Genomic DNA, 15,810 nt, shown 5'->3' on the forward strand with positions numbered 1-15,810 from the left:
TTTATTAAAAATAACATAAGTATATACATTTATTGTTTTATACTAAACTTTTTAACGCCACTAAAATTAATAAAATCTAACAATCTGATAGGAGGAATCCCTTTTCAATACAGATGCCGAGAGCAAGAGAAGCTGTATTAGACCAGCCGCCACGGAGCTACAGACACTGTTGGGATCTTTAACCAAATTACTGCATTTACTTTTTGCCAAAACAATTTAGTGTGGATTCCACGAGATAGTGAAGCAGTATTCCGGTAAAGCTAGTGCTGAGGAAAACAGACGTCAGACGGGAGGAGGGTGTAAAATGTTGAGATGTTCTTTTTTTTTTTTTTTATTGTTGTTTGAACAGCTCTATGCCTCTTCACAACTCAACCTGCCACACACACTAAATTAACCCTAATTTCTCTCTCACTCACTCACTCTCACACACATTCAGATCTATCGATAAACAAAGTACTGGACAGAAACATTGAAAGTTACACTGTAGTTTAAGAAGACATTTTAAGCTTCAGTTCAAACTCTGCTGTTTAACATCCTTTTCCTTATTAGATCATTATTTTTCATTAGAATTATTCAGTATTTCATGACAAAATAGAGTCAAAATGTTCTTCCTAAACACAACAGAGCCACAGGAAGTGGGGGTTGACGGCTCCTAAATAAAGCGGGAGCTCCTCCTCCTCCTCTCGTGCAGTGATGGGGGAGGGGGGGACTTCCTTTTAGTCCTTCGAGTTATAAATGATCCAAATGAGCTCTTCTCCTTCTCCACACACACAAACCTGGCCAACCTGAAACAGAGACAGGAAGTGAAATGTTAACTGCCAAAAGAGTAAAACAGGAGGTGGTCTGTGAGCCCACTTTGATACAGAAATGTGGTCTTTTAATCAAGATGTATTACTTTATTATCACACTTCGAGTGGTGTCGATACTAAATCAGATCCCACTGGGGAAAAAGCTCGAACAGAGCATCATAAAATGTAAAAGTTCAAATATATGCAGTGAAAAACATTATTAGATTGGAAACAAAAACAACATTGTCCGAAGCTGGTCAGTAGGATGTTTTTATTAAATCGGATAATGAAAGAACACAACACAAACATTACTTAAATGTTTCAAACATATCACATACAGTGGGTCAAATAAGTATTGAATATAAATCACCCTTTTTCTCAGTAAATATATTTCTTAAGGGGTTAATGACATGAGTTATAAAATGGAATGACACAGGAAAAAAGTATTAAACACACTTACTGAAATGTATTAAATACTTCGTACAAAAGCCTTTGTTGGTAATGACAGCTTCAAGACGGCTCCTGTATGGAGAAACTCGTCTCGTGCATTTATCAGGTGGGATTTTTGCCCATTCTGACACAAACAGTCTTCAAATGAAGGTTCCGTTGGCCTCTTCTATGACCTCTGATCTTTTGTTATTTCCATAGAGTTTCTATTGGATTCAAGTCAGGTGATTGGCTGCCCCATTCTAGAAGCTTTATTTTCTTTCTCTGAAACCAATAAAGCCGTGCTGGAACGAGTCCTAAAACCCGGAAGTGAGTTAGCATTTTTAGCACTTACGGTTCCCTCGTCTCAGTCAATGGGATTTCTACATAGAATTTTGGAAAATAGCTGGAAATAAGGTCTGTGGTTGACACAAATTTAAGTGACAGATCACGTTTTGTTCTACGACAGGGGTTTTCAAAGTGTGGGAAGGTGAGCCTCCCCTCAGAGAACATAAGAACAGCCGCGCCCCCCCTCCCAATTATTATTGCTATTATTATTATTATTATTGTTGCTATAATGCAAGGGTATTATTATCCAGTGGAAAGCCCTTACCTACTGGCCTAGTTAAATCAAAGTGGTTACTTTTTTTTGGCTGGGCAGTGTAGTTTTACACACCGTCTTATTTGACTTTCTCAGGACTTAAAACAGTTTTTTGGGGGCAGACCCCCACAAAGAAAAATATATATTTACACACGTAAGGTCATCATCTTAACAAGTTTGTTATGCTCATCGAGTCATCCGTGAGCAGAGCATCAAGTTGGCATGCCTATAACAGCTGAATGCGACGATTACCATCTTGTTATATGTTATAGTTTGGATTCCTAAAGCTTTTTGTCTACTATCCCATCATTCAAGGGTGGTTTTCACTATAAGTAATGTTTTTTTTTTTGACGGACACTATCATTTACATTTTTTTACTATGTTCAATCTGAATTTACTTTAAAATAAAAACAATCTATATTGATTCTTGACTTTTCTACATCCAACTCACAGGTTTATCATTGCTTTGAGAAAAACGATTATTAATTTACCCCTTTTAGAAGTGAAGTTATAGTCAATTGTTCTGAGAATGTCATTTTCGAGCCTGAGGCCTGAAAAACAGGCTCGGGGCTCAACTGGTTAAGTTGGCTTGACGTTGAAGTTGTGCGACCCTGCTGTACTCTGCTGTAGTTTGTTTATAGTATAACGTTAGCATTTTGCTTCTGGCGATTAGTTTCAAGATTAGAAAATTATAAAAGTAGGGTAGACATTTGGATATTATCTGGCTGAACAAAACGTGCATTTATCAAACGGGTTCGTTTTCCACAGATCTTAATTTTTACAATATTCCAAAACCCTATGGAGAAATCCCATTGCTTTTTTGTCGAGAGAACCCATGCACAGCTTACTTCCGGGTCGGCCTACAAAAATACGTCATCCCTGCACCACTATTGAGAATTTCCTTGGCTGTGTATTTGGGATCATCGTCTTGCTGAAATGTCCACCCTCGTGTCATCTTCAAGTGGAGGACCATTGGTGAGAGAGGACGCTGGCGTTGCTTGTTCGCAGCTTCTCCACTTTTGTGCTGCTTTAAGTTCGCATTTGAACCTCTTTGTTTTTTTCATTTAACATCATTACATTGCATTTAGCTGACGCTTTTATCCAAAGCGACTTACAATAAGTAAATTCGACCAGGAAGACACAACCTTGAAGAAAACAGAATCATATAAGTACATCAGGTTTCATAGAGCCAAACATTTCAAGTGCTACTCAACTGGCTTTAGATAAGCCAGTCCTTTATTAGTATATAAGTGCTTTGTTAATAGTTCTATCGCTCGAAGTGGAGTCGAAAGAGATGAGTTTTCAGTCTGCGCCGGAAGATGTGCAAGCTATCTGCTGTCCTGATGTCAATGGGGAGCTCATTCCACCATCTTGGAGCCAGGATAGCAAACCCACGTGTTTTTGCTGATGGGAACTTGGGTCCCCCTCGCAGCGAGGGCGCAGCGAGTTGTTTGGCTGATGCAGAGCGTAGTGAACTGAACGATAACATCGGTAACTTTAGTTTCATTTGTATCGTTACTGTTTTTCAAGTAGTTGTTGTCAAGCCAGGGGGGCGTCTTGCCGTCATTTGATGCCCTTATTCAGCTCGGAACGCCCTGAACTCCAGCCAAGGGCGTCCAAAAAAATAAATAATTAGAGAGAAGATCGAGAGTTTTAATCGCTTGAAATGGCGAAAAGGAAAAAGTACAAGGACATCTCTCTGTTGGAGGGGCGATTATTTTCGCTGCCAGCAAAGCGTGTTCCTGTGACGGAAAGTGTACTGCCGACGAGCTAGTCGGAGCACGCGCGTGAACTGCGAGCGCCGGAGCCTTGCAGCGGCGAAACTGAGGCTCCGTGGTAAACTGTGGTAAAATGAAGAGCCGTTTAGGAGCCGGCTCTTCTTAGTGAGCCGAGCCAAATGAATTCCCATCACTAATACGTAAAGAGATAGTATCTATAAGGGATGGCTCAATTCAAAATTCAAGTCAGGTAACAAGACATGACGTCACACACACCACCCCACCCCCCCGCACTCGGGATGGACGCCCTCTCAGCCCTGGTCTGGCGGAAACACTGCTGTTAGTGATCAACTGCTCAACGGTTCCTAGCCTGCTAGCTAGCAGCCTCCATCTGGCCGCTATGACCAAACTCATCTGATCCCTGCCATCAGCTGTCCTGGCCATTGGATACATTCGTCTCTGTACGGCACAGCTACTGTGAGGTATTTCCCGGACAGTCTCTCAGATGTCCCGGTGCGGTCAGTCCTGTTAGCTGGGATCGTTACCTCTACAGCTAGCCGTCAGCTAGCCAGCCTCCAATCAAACTACCTGCTTCGTCTCATCGCCGTCTTTCTCCCTCGCACTCCCGCCATCTCATTGGCAGTCAACTCAGCCTCTCCACTCGGCTCGATCACCTGCCATGCTGTGGAGATTCCTGCTGTCGCTGTCGCTGTCACTTCTCTTCTCCTCTCAACAACTTCAATGCAACAGGCAAACGACTCCTGTCTCGCATCCTCCCCGTTTGGCATTACACGGACATACGCCCTTGCACAACTACTCCAGCTAACAGTTTTCCACTCACCATCAGAATTCAAGGACTGCTACAACGACCAAAATACATCCACAAAAGCTACGGACGAAATTGTACTACTCCCGGTCCGGTCATTCCATCTCATCACTCTGGTCTGCTGCGCGCACTGACACACCCCCGCAACCATGTCATCATCACAACAACCAACATTTGCACTCTGCCTGCCTACGCCCCCTTCCCAAAGCACCCCAGCCTGTTCAAACCCAACAACATCTCAAACTCAGACAGCCGGTCTCTGCATAGCAAGGTTCTCATTCTCAATGAATTAATTACTGACAATAATCGGAACTTTCTCTGCATCACTGAAACTTGGCAAAAATCACAGGAATACTTCTCCCTCAACCAGACTACTCCCCCCGGATACAAATACATAGAAAAACCACGCAACCATGGCCGCGGTGGTGGAATTGCAATATCCATACCGGCTCCCTCCTCATTTGAACACATTGATTTTAACCTGTTAAGCCCTGAGCCTGTTTTTCAGGTTTCAGGCTCGAAAATGACATTCCCAGAACAAATGACTATATCTTCTCTTCTAAAAAGGGGTACATTCATAATCTTTTTTCTCAAAGCAATGATAAACCTGTGAGTTGGATGTAGAAGTGTCAGAATCAATATAGATTTATTTTTATTTTAAAGTAAATTCAGATTGAACATAGTAAAAAAAATTAAATTATAGTGTCTGTCCAAAAGAAAAACATTACTTATAGTGAAAAACACCATTGAATGATGGGATAGTAGACAAAAAGCTTTAGGAATCCAAACTATAACATATAATAAGTACCCTGTATCAAGATTGATGCAAAACAAGTGCATCCTTTTTACATGAGTGGTTTAGCAAAAAAAAAAAAACACTTCTGGGGTCATTTGGATGTATTTGTCATATCTCTGGCCCCTCTCAGTCGATTTTGATGATTGACACCTCTTTTGAACCGTTAGAGCCAATAGAATCGAGAGGGAAGTTCCGAAATCCATCTAAACATTACCCATTGGTGTTTCGTTTTGCTAAAAATGGTTCATATCGTCAGTTAGCTGATTTTCTTCCCGTTAAGTGGGTATGACACATTAATAGGTTGTTAAATGTTAAGAAGCCCTGAGACACAATTTCGTGAAAAAAAAGCGTGCTGGGCTTAACAAGTTAAACGGTCCAAAACCCCTGGTTACTGCAGTTATTTACGCCACCCTTCCCCAAACCAACCCTGCTTTCTCCTCTGACCTGTCTCCATATCTCCGTATGTTCTGCTTCTGGGTGATTTCAATATTCAGGTTGACTCACCTGACTCCGAAGTCACCACAGAACATCCTCAACTATTTCAACACCACACAGCATGTAGACTTTCCCACCCATAAAAAGGTCACACACTGCACCTCTGACCTCTCAATCTCAAACAATGCTCTCTCCTCCTGTCTCTATCAACTCACACCAATAAAAACCAAATCTGTCTCTTTCACTCACTCCTCCCCCTGGTACACTGATCATCTCCGACGCCTCAAATCTAAAGGCCGCCAGCTCGAAATAATTGCAAATAGAACCGGTCTTACGATACATAAAGATGTCTACAAACTACACCAACAATAGTACAAAGACGCCCCCAACAGCGCATGCTCCTCCCACTACTCCTCCGTCATTCAATCTGGCAGCAACAACCCTAAGACACTTTTTTCAACCATAAGCAAACTCCTCCAACCTATGGACACAATCTCCAACTCCTTCACCGCCACTAAATGTGACTAATTTCTCCCTCTGATCCATGCCTTCATTACTGGATTAATGCAACAGCATCCTCTATGGTTCACCTGCATACATCCTCAATAAACTGCAATATGTCCAAGACTCCGCTGCCCGTATGCTCACCTCCACCCGGCGCTCCGACCACATCACCCCTATCCTCCACTGGCTCCCCATCAAACACCGGATTGAATTCAAAATAGTACTTATCACCTACAAAACCATAAACAACCTTGCCCCCCCTACCTCAGTGACCTCATCCACCTACACACCCCTACCAGTCACCTCAGGTTGGCTGATGCTAACCTACTACAGCCAATCAGGACAAAGCTCTTGACCTGGGACAGGGCCTTCACTGCACCCCCCCCCCCACTCTGGACCTGTGGTGACAGGGCCTTTGTTGCAGCACCCCCCTGCAGTTTCAACTGTCTGGTCAACACTTCTTGTAATGTAAATTTGCTTGCTGAAGACCTTCCCCTTCCCTCCTTCTGTAGTGTATAAAGTATTTGTATTTTCTTTGAATGTGGTCAGATCTTGTACTAACTTCCTGGTGCAAGAATCTGTCCTTTCAGCTGAAATAGATTAACTCTGTTAAATTCTTTTTGACTTTTATTTACTTTATTAAATAACACAACTTTGCTTTAGACTTCTATTATTTGTTCATTTCTTGCCAACCAGGTTGTTTCTGTTTTTAAAGTGAAATTTCCTCCACAATTATATTCTCCCAGTATTTCACTGGCTCGTCTAAATGTTGTGCAGCAAACCTTAAACGAGCTTCAACATGCTTTCTCTTCAGTGATGGAGTCTTGCGTGGTGAGCGTGCATACAGGCCATGGTGGTGAGTGCATTACTTATTGTTTTCTTTGAAACAATTGTACCTGCTAACTCCAGGTCTTTCTGAAGACCCTTGGCTCTTGGACATCTCTTCTGATCATTATTTTCACTCCTCTGTCAGAAATCTTGCGAGGAGCACCTGGTCGTGGATGGTTTATGGTGAAATTATGTTCTTTCCACTTCCGGATTATGGCCCCAACAGTGCTCTCAGGAACATTCAGAAGTTCAGAAATCCTTCTGTAACCAATGCCATCAGTGTGTTTTGCAACTATAAGGTTGCGAAGGTCTTGAGAGCACTCTTTGCTTTTCCCCACCATGAGAGGTTTCTTGTGTGACTCCTTGGTAATGAGACTTCTTTTTGTAGGCCATCAGTTGGGACTGAACCAGCTGATATTAATTTGTATTACCAAGGCACAGGATTGCTTTCTGATTACTGATATATTTCAGCGGTCTTGGCTTTACATGCCTTCTTGAACCTCCCTTTCTTCATGTGTTCAATACTTTATATCTGTGTCATTCCATTTTATTACACATAACTTAATTTATGGTCATCCATGGTTTAAACTATTTGCATGTGTGAAGTGCATGGGTTGTTACCGACATCTGGCACCTTCAGAGATATATTTACTTAGAAGAATTGTGATGTGTTCAATAATTATTTATGGGACTTTTTACATTGTGAAAATCAACTTGTTTTAAACATATACTGATAGTAAGATCATATCAGCACCGGTCCATTTACGCAACATAACGGAATAAATGGGGGGATTTTTAGAGAATATCTAATCACTTTAAAGCAGTGGTTCTCAAACTTTTCCTGTCAAAAAAAAGTCGGGCCCCCCCAACACAAATAGTCAGGCTCAGTGGCGGCGCCAAAGATTTATTTTGGGGGTACTGTGGGGTAGCTTGACATTTCATAGAGGGTGCTCAAACATTTAGGGTTTCCCATTAATGTACCGGGCGCTACAGTGGAATGTTCTACTGCAACACTCCCCACGCATATACACTATGTACCCGCGACTGTTACAATGAAGGCTCGATAATCAGCTCACAACATATAGGTGTAAGCAGGGGTAAAGTGCTATTTTTATAGGTGGTGTGTGGACCTCACATAGGGGGGTCCGGGGGCAAGCTCCCCCGGGAAGATTTATTTTTAAATATTGAAGTTAAAAGCATCAATCTGGTGCACTTTGAGAGCAAAATGAAGAGATCTACAGTATCTCTCAACACAGAACTGTAAACAGATTTACTATTTCTTTATGGATATTTTACAAATCACTCCCCTTTTAAACTTTATACATTTTTTAATGTCATATAGTATTTCATAATTGTTTTTAATTTATTTATATTAATGGTGACCAAAACGTTTGTGACCCACTGAGATAACACTGAGAGAGTCCTTTAGCTCACTGAGTCTCTCAGTCTGACAGGAGAGGACTCTCCTCCACTTTGTTGTTGAAAAAACTCCTTATATCCATTAGCGTAGCTCGCTAGCACCAGAAGCTAACATCAACGATCTCCGGTACCGGTGCGCTATCTCTCTCTCTCTCTCTCTCTCTCTCTCTCTCTCGCACACAAAATGGCTCGTTCCACACACACACAGAGCTTTAATGAAACACAGACACCCAGACGTAATAGTACTGTATCATATTATTTTCGAATCAATAACTTTTCAAAATATGATTTTTTTAATCTTTTTTTATCTTTCTCCTGGTCTCTCGCGCCCCCCCCTGTCACGCCCCCCACTTTGAGAACCACTGCTTTAAAGAGACAATACTTTAAAGCCTTTGTTTTTTTAGCTGCCGTTGCCTTTCTCTTCAAGGTTGATTATCTGGTTTTGCTTCAATTTATGAAGCTTCATCATTCATGATACTTTGGCTATTCCCTGAACTTTGTATCATACATTTAATCAAATACTTTAATTAAGAATTAAATATGATTCTTAGTACTCAACACCATCTAGCAGTCAAACATTGTTGATACAGCACTACATGTATCCATCTACTTTGCATAATGTATTTGCAGATTTTCTAAACTTTTTGTCCCATTTCCTAGTTAGGTAATACATTCATGTAACTTTCTCTAAAGAAATACAGATAATTTTGAGCCTCATTACCACATTAAAACATATTTTCCGTATCGGTACATAGTGAATGTCAAAGTGATTTTAGATGGAAACAGTATAGAGTGAGTGTATTTACTGTGTATGAGTGTCATGGCTGCTCCTCGTTTCCAGCGCTGGGTGTTCGGTTGCGGATTTGACTCCTCAGCTGTTCGATGAGTTCAGGGTTCTGCTGCTGCATCTGCTGAGCAAACTGCTGACCTCTGCAAGAAACAAACAACACAAACACATGAAACGTATCAGAATTCCTGTAATAAAGTGTTACAAAAGCAACGGCCCAGTGCAGATACCAGGCAAAAATAAAAAAAGATGAAAATATGATATAAGGAGGCAAGCGGCAAGTGCATATTAATGAAAAAGTAAGTAAACATATAAAAGGATCTTTCCTTCAGATCACTGATATGGAGGATGATGGCTGGGAAAAACATTGACTGCTTAGCCTAATTAGACCCTCCAGAAAAATGCGGGCTAAAATCCTTAATTATGCGGGCTAAAATCCTTGATTATGCGATCAAACATGCGGGGTTTTATGTGATTTTATGCGGTGAAATTGGGGGAAGTTGCGAAATATGCGGAAAAAATAAATATTGGGATGTCTTATTTATTTATTCTCTCTCACACACAACCTGCCGCTAACGTTAAACTCCTTTACTATACAATTAAACACATTCAATGTTTATTTATTGTAAAAGCAATTGGACACGGACACGGACACACCCCCCACCTCGATGTTCTCTTAATAACATAGTTATCCAACTGTGTGTTGGAGCATAAGACTTATGCTCCAACACAGTTGCACGGGGTGCAGAATAGTTTCCCCCCAATTTCGTGCAAGACATCGGGGTACTGCTTTGCCCGGTCTTTAGCAGAAATGTTCGTCGGTAAATGAGATGGATTAGATTTTTTCATCTTGGTATTTTCTCTCTCGTGTGAGCTCCACACGTTCACTCTACGGTGTTGTTTACCTTCTGTGATGCGCGAGCTGATGACGTCGCGTCATCATCATCACTTCACGTCAAGACGAGTTCACTTTTTTTTTTTTTACTTTGTGTGGAAAAATGCGGGGATTATGCGGCCTTTTGATAAATATGCGCCATTTTGCGGTAAATTCTGCAATCGCAGAATCGCGTTTTTCTGGAGGGTCTACCTAATACAGTGGACAAAATAAAGGGAGGGAAAGTGACGTCATCCCCATTCAAAGTCAATGGGCGGAGACGCGCTGGAAGCGGTGGACAAATCGCCAAAAGCTGCTGTGTGTACGGGCCGTCAGTGTTGAGTATGTAAGTCGCTTTGGATAAAAGCGTCTTAACAAGTGACATGTCATGTAATATAAAAGTGTGTGATTTTGACTCTAAATATGAAACTGATCATGTTGAATTCGAATGATCGGTAAACTTGTGTTTCTCTTTATTAGGTCGTAAATGCAACTCAAATGAAATTCCTTTTCAGTAGTCCATGTGTGTCCAGAGAATACATTTGTTTCTTAGCGCTTGTGGTAAGAAATAATAAAACTGTCAGTATGGACCTTCTGCTAAATTACTTACGCCTGGATTAGTCCTGATAAATCTCCCGCACCAGCAGCAGGTCCGGGTGGTGCTGCACTTCCTCCAAGTCCCCCTAGACCTCCTAGACCTCCCAGACCTCCGGGCATTCCTCCGGTCATTCCTCCGGGCATTCCTCCCGGCATTCCTACGGGCATTCCTACGGGCATTCCTACGGGCATTCCTACGGGCATTCCTCCGGGCATACCTCCCAGCATTCCTCCCGGCATTCCTCCGGGCATACCTCCCGGCATTCCTCCCGGCATTCCTCCCGGCATTCCTCCCGGCATTCCTCCCGGCATACCTCCCGGCATACCTCCCGGCATTCCTCCCGGCAAGCCACCTGGCATTCCTCCTGCTCCTCCTGGCATTCCAGCACCTCCTCCTGGCATCCCACCATATGCTCCTGACATCATCCCTGACATCCTGATGGAGAGAGAACAGATTGGAAGTTACCCTCAACAAAAACCAGAAGGGAAGAAACAGACGGAGAGAAACTGAAAATCCACTTACAGCTGCTGCACCTGAGGATTGTTCATCAGAGAGGACGCCTGCAGGGAGACAGAAGTTTACATATTCATTCTGAGCAGAGTTCTAACAGGTACAGGAAGGATTACCAAAAGAAAACCTTAGAATCAGTAAAAATCAAATGTATTATTATTAGGGCTGTCAGTCGATTAAAATATTTAATCGCATGATTGTCCATAGTTAATCGCACATTTTTGATCTGTTCTAAATGTACCTTAGAGGAATATTTTTCAAGTTTTTAATACTCTTATCAACATATGAGTGGACAAATATGCTTTATGCTAATGTTTATTATCATTTGAACAATGACAAATATTCTCATGAATATTAAACACAATAACCTCTGAACATTACAAATATTCGCCTCAATTCAACCTGGAACCTCTCTCATACAATACTGTGTGTGTGTGTGTGTGTGTGTGTGTGTGTGTGTGTGTGTGTGTGTGTGTGTGTGTGTGTGTGTGTGTGTGTGTGTGTGTGTGTGTGTGTTGGATCGTTGGAGCTATGTGCAACTCAAGGCATATGCTCGAACGGGAGCTGCCTGGACGCTGCAATCATGTTGCGCACTATCCGTGCTGAGTGTGCTGACTTTTCGTACAATGTCCCACTGTCTGGCTTCCTGCATAAAGTCAAGTGCTCGGCGCAGTTGTGGCGAAATGTCGCTCCTCTGTTTTCATTTAAACAGCTCCATATCCGTTAGCGCAGCTAGCTAGCACCAGATGCTAACAACAACAATGCACGTAAGGTCTCTCTCTCGCTCGGGCCACACATACACACACCCTCCCGGTCCTCCCAACAGCCAGTCGGTGCCTGCCGGTGAGCGTGGAAGTGTGGTCTGCCACAAGCGGGCGGCAGGAGCGGGGCTGTCAGCATCAGCTTGTAGATGGTATTTTAAACTCGATGCGCTCTGAAACTACGGGGCGGCCGAGGACAAAAAATACACATGCGTTAATCGCGTTAAAATAATTAGTGGCGTTAATTTTTTTTGCGTTAGCGCGTTAACTTGACAGCCCTAATTATTATACGAGTAGAGTCTGACCCACAGTGGGACTTACAGATACAGTAGCCTTCGTTTTATTGTGGTTTGTGTTTTTAAACAAGGATCCTTTATATTTGGTTATTAATGAGTTTTGGTACATTTTGAAAAATAAACATAACACCATACATCTCAGAATTTACCAAGATTCATTCAATTGAGTTTTCAGCTGTTCGCCTTTGAAACTGCCGTGTTAAAGGCTCTGAATCCTTTCACTTGAAACCAAACAGTCTTCACACCGTCAAATGTAAAATGAACGCCATAGTTTGCTGGCTGTTTTTTTTAAATTATTATCTGGATTGAAAAATCTGGGGTGGCTCAGGAGGTGGATGGTCCTCGTCTAACCAGAAGGTCTGTGGTTCAATTTCCAAGCCCTGCACTAAACATGTCGACTGTCCCTTGGGCAAGATACTTAACCCCAAATTGTGTCTGATGGCATGGCAAACCGTGTGTAAGTGTGTGTTTGAATGATACTGTGCCTGAGCAGGTGCAATTTGTATGGCAGCCTCTGCCTCTGTATGAATGTGTGTGAATGCTTTCTATATGTGATAGCGCTTGTATACATGCAGTCCATCAACCATCAAAAGTACTGGGCTATTTAGAAATATTGGGTTCATGCTTGACTTTGGGACCCAGTAGTGAAGAATCTCTCTGACGGATTAGTAATCTGCAATGTTTAACACGTTTGAGAAGCACCCGCTAAAAAGTTTAGCACTTCTTTCTTAAGTGAAAAGGAAAATAAAAGTGGTGTAATATGTGGAGATTATCTGACTGAAATAAACATATAGGTAACTAGACGAAAGATTTTCTAGTCGACCAATAGTCCTCAATTCAGGCGAAAAGTCGACTAATCGGTGCACATTTATGATTATTAATATTATTGTTTATTTTGTATTTCTCTCAAAATGGTATCAGTTTCAAAGGCTGATAAAGAACGTTATTATAAGAGCATGGTACAACCATAAAACGTAAAAACATAAAACAAAGCAGTAATAATGAACCTTTGAAATATAGATTCAATGTTACACTTAGAAAGTGCATGAGTCACAGCGCAACGCACGGTCGGAGCGTCCGCTCGTCAGCGGTATAAACAGCAGAAGCTCCGGTCAGGATTCTTAATGTGTGTCGGAGCAAGCAGCGAGTACACACACTAAGCATTTAGTTCTAGTTTCTATAATTCATATCTGAATATAACAACCCAATAAATACTACACAGGAAACACCGAGATATATGCGCGTCGTCAAAAATCCCTCCGCACATTAAACCCTCATCATGAAATGAAAGCTAGCATTTTTTGGGGCTAATAGACTATTGAAAAATTAGTTGACAAATACTTTGTTCGCCAACTAACGTTAAGTCGACTAATTGGGGGCAGCTCTATAAGTAAGATGAACATTCGTTAGCCACAGAGTTTATTTTCTGCAATCACCAACATCTAGTGGAGAACTCTCATTGCTTTTTGCCCAGGGAGCACTTGTGATGCAAACTTTTGGGTCGGCCTACTAAAATAGCTTATCACTGCACCCCTCATGTATACATAACAACTATGAGAAAGAACATTATAATCTATATAAATTACAGACTAATCCACAGGCTGATTTAGGTAACCTTTGTTTAGGTAGGATTGGACAGATGAAGGCAGTCCAGAAACAGACAGAGTGAGCTCTCACCATGTTCATGAAGCCGGGGTTACCGAGCAGACCGGCCAGATCCACTCCACCCATCCCTGCTGTCTGAGAGAGAGAGAGAGAAGGGGGGGGGGCGGGGGTGAGTACACATATGTCCCTGCATATCTGCTCTGTATAAAACGTCTTCTTTGTTCTTACTGGACTGGACGTTTCCATCTTCTCCTCTGCGATCTTCAGGTTGGTTTTGTAGGTGTCGTTGTCGGGGTCGAGCTCCAGAGCTTTCTTGTAGTAAGTCCCTGCTTCTGTGTGTTTGTTGAGGCTGGCCAGAGCCAAACTGAAAAACAAAGAACACACCAGGATTTCCATCAGAACCTTAACAAAAAAAATGAATCAATAATTTTGCTCAAATAGAGTGGTGCAGAGGGGATGCATTTTAGTGGGCCGACCCGGAAGTTAACATTGCAAAGGCTCCCTGAAACAAAGCATTAATGGGATTTCTCCAGTTTATAGCAGAAAACGTGCTCCGTGGGAAACAAACATTGATGATACATATATGTTTTGTTCAGTAGGATAATCTCCACATATTAATTAAATGATATATTTCCTGCAAAACAAATAATCTTGATAGCTAATCTTGATAGCTTATATTAACCACAGTCCTTATTTCAGGCATCTAACCAGAAACACATTCAAAAATCAATCGCAACAAGTGACCCAAAGTGCTTGATTGCTAACTCATTTCCGGGTTTTAGGACTCATTCCTGCACCACCTACACGCAGTTGAACAATCTGAAGTTGATATTATCTTTCATCTATTACAGCTGCTACAGCTAAAAAACAGTGAGCAGAGGGAACAAGCCTGACAAATGCTGCTGCATTTCAGCAGAAAGGGAGCTGTAATACAGTGAGTTTATTCAGAAGGCAGCAGCTGAGACCGAGCCTGGTCTTACCCCATCCTCCCGTAGGCTTTGCTGTAGTTTGGGTCGATGCTGATGGCCTGCTCACAGTCCTGCACCGCTCCAGCATAGTTCCCTAGTTTACTGTATGCTGCAGCCCTGAGCACAAAAAAAAACTTCACGTCAACTCTTCAACTTTGAGTTCAGGTCAAGATAATTCCAGGATAAGCCTGGTTGGTAGGGATGGGTATAGTTAGGATTTTATCGATACCGATACTGCTTATCGATACCGGTATTTTTCGATACTCTTATTGATACTTTTCAATAATTTGGTGCTCAACATTATAGACATGATTTAAAGGTGGAGGCGTGTGGTGCAGTGGATAGAGCCATGGTGTTGGGATCAGGGGAGCACAGGTTCAAACCCCACTGCAGTCAGCATGTCGTTGTGTCCCTGAGACACTTCACCCCAAAGTGCTCCTGTGGGGATTGCCCACAGTATTGAGTATGTAAGTCGCTTTGGATAAAAGTGTCTAACAAGTGACATGTCATGTCATTACAAGATGTGAAGATTAAACAGTCATTTTGTTGTAATTTATTTATTATTTAATGTAACTTTTTCAATGTCATACCAAGCAAGTATGAGTGTGTTTGACAGTGTGTCTCTGGAAGGGGGGCGTTAATTAGGGGCAGTTTATAAATCCATGTAAACATGACCATTGGTCAGTTAAAACGAGACGCTGCGTGCGCACCTCCTAAACCGAAAGCTCCGGTCGGCTAACCATTATAATCCGTTTATTGCATTTATTATTTATAATTGTAATGATGGATTATCAGTAATCATTTTAAAGTTACAGAGACATTGGATTAACCGTTGTTATGCCCTTGAACACAACTTTTGATCACAAAACAGCAAAGGTAAGACATAATTATCATCATGGCTACATAAAGTGAAGTTCTTTTCTTGCTCTTTCCTGGCTGCTAGTTCAGTGAGTTTTTATACCAATGGAATCTGTGGAATCTCAGCTTTCATGTGGTATGTTGTTTGTGCAGATAAAATGACGTAGAAAAGATCGCTTTTGCCAGTGATGTGCTAAACTAGCCAATAGCCC

At 41.9% G+C, this 15,810-nt stretch overlaps 1 protein-coding gene across 1 annotated transcript in view; it reads right to left on the reverse strand.

Moving 5' to 3' along the window:
• Window positions 1-293: 293 nt before the first annotated feature.
• Window positions 294-15,810, reverse strand: part of LOC117534329 (small glutamine-rich tetratricopeptide repeat-containing protein alpha-like) — a 29,651-nt gene continuing 14,134 nt past the window's right edge. Inside the window, exons 6-12 of the mRNA XM_034198522.1 lie at window positions 14,753-14,857; window positions 14,001-14,136; window positions 13,845-13,907; window positions 11,123-11,160; window positions 10,613-11,035; window positions 9,148-9,271; window positions 294-785 (exon numbers count right to left, since the gene is read on the reverse strand). Coding sequence (XP_034054413.1) covers window positions 9,160-9,271; window positions 10,613-11,035; window positions 11,123-11,160; window positions 13,845-13,907; window positions 14,001-14,136; window positions 14,753-14,857 — 877 coding nt within the window. The 3' untranslated portion in view covers window positions 294-785; window positions 9,148-9,159. The remainder of the gene's footprint in view (window positions 786-9,147; window positions 9,272-10,612; window positions 11,036-11,122; window positions 11,161-13,844; window positions 13,908-14,000; window positions 14,137-14,752; window positions 14,858-15,810) is intronic.

Source organism: Gymnodraco acuticeps, unplaced genomic scaffold, assembly GCF_902827175.1.
Source record: "Gymnodraco acuticeps unplaced genomic scaffold, fGymAcu1.1, whole genome shotgun sequence".
NCBI classification, from domain to species: Eukaryota; Metazoa; Chordata; class Actinopteri; order Perciformes; family Bathydraconidae; genus Gymnodraco; species Gymnodraco acuticeps.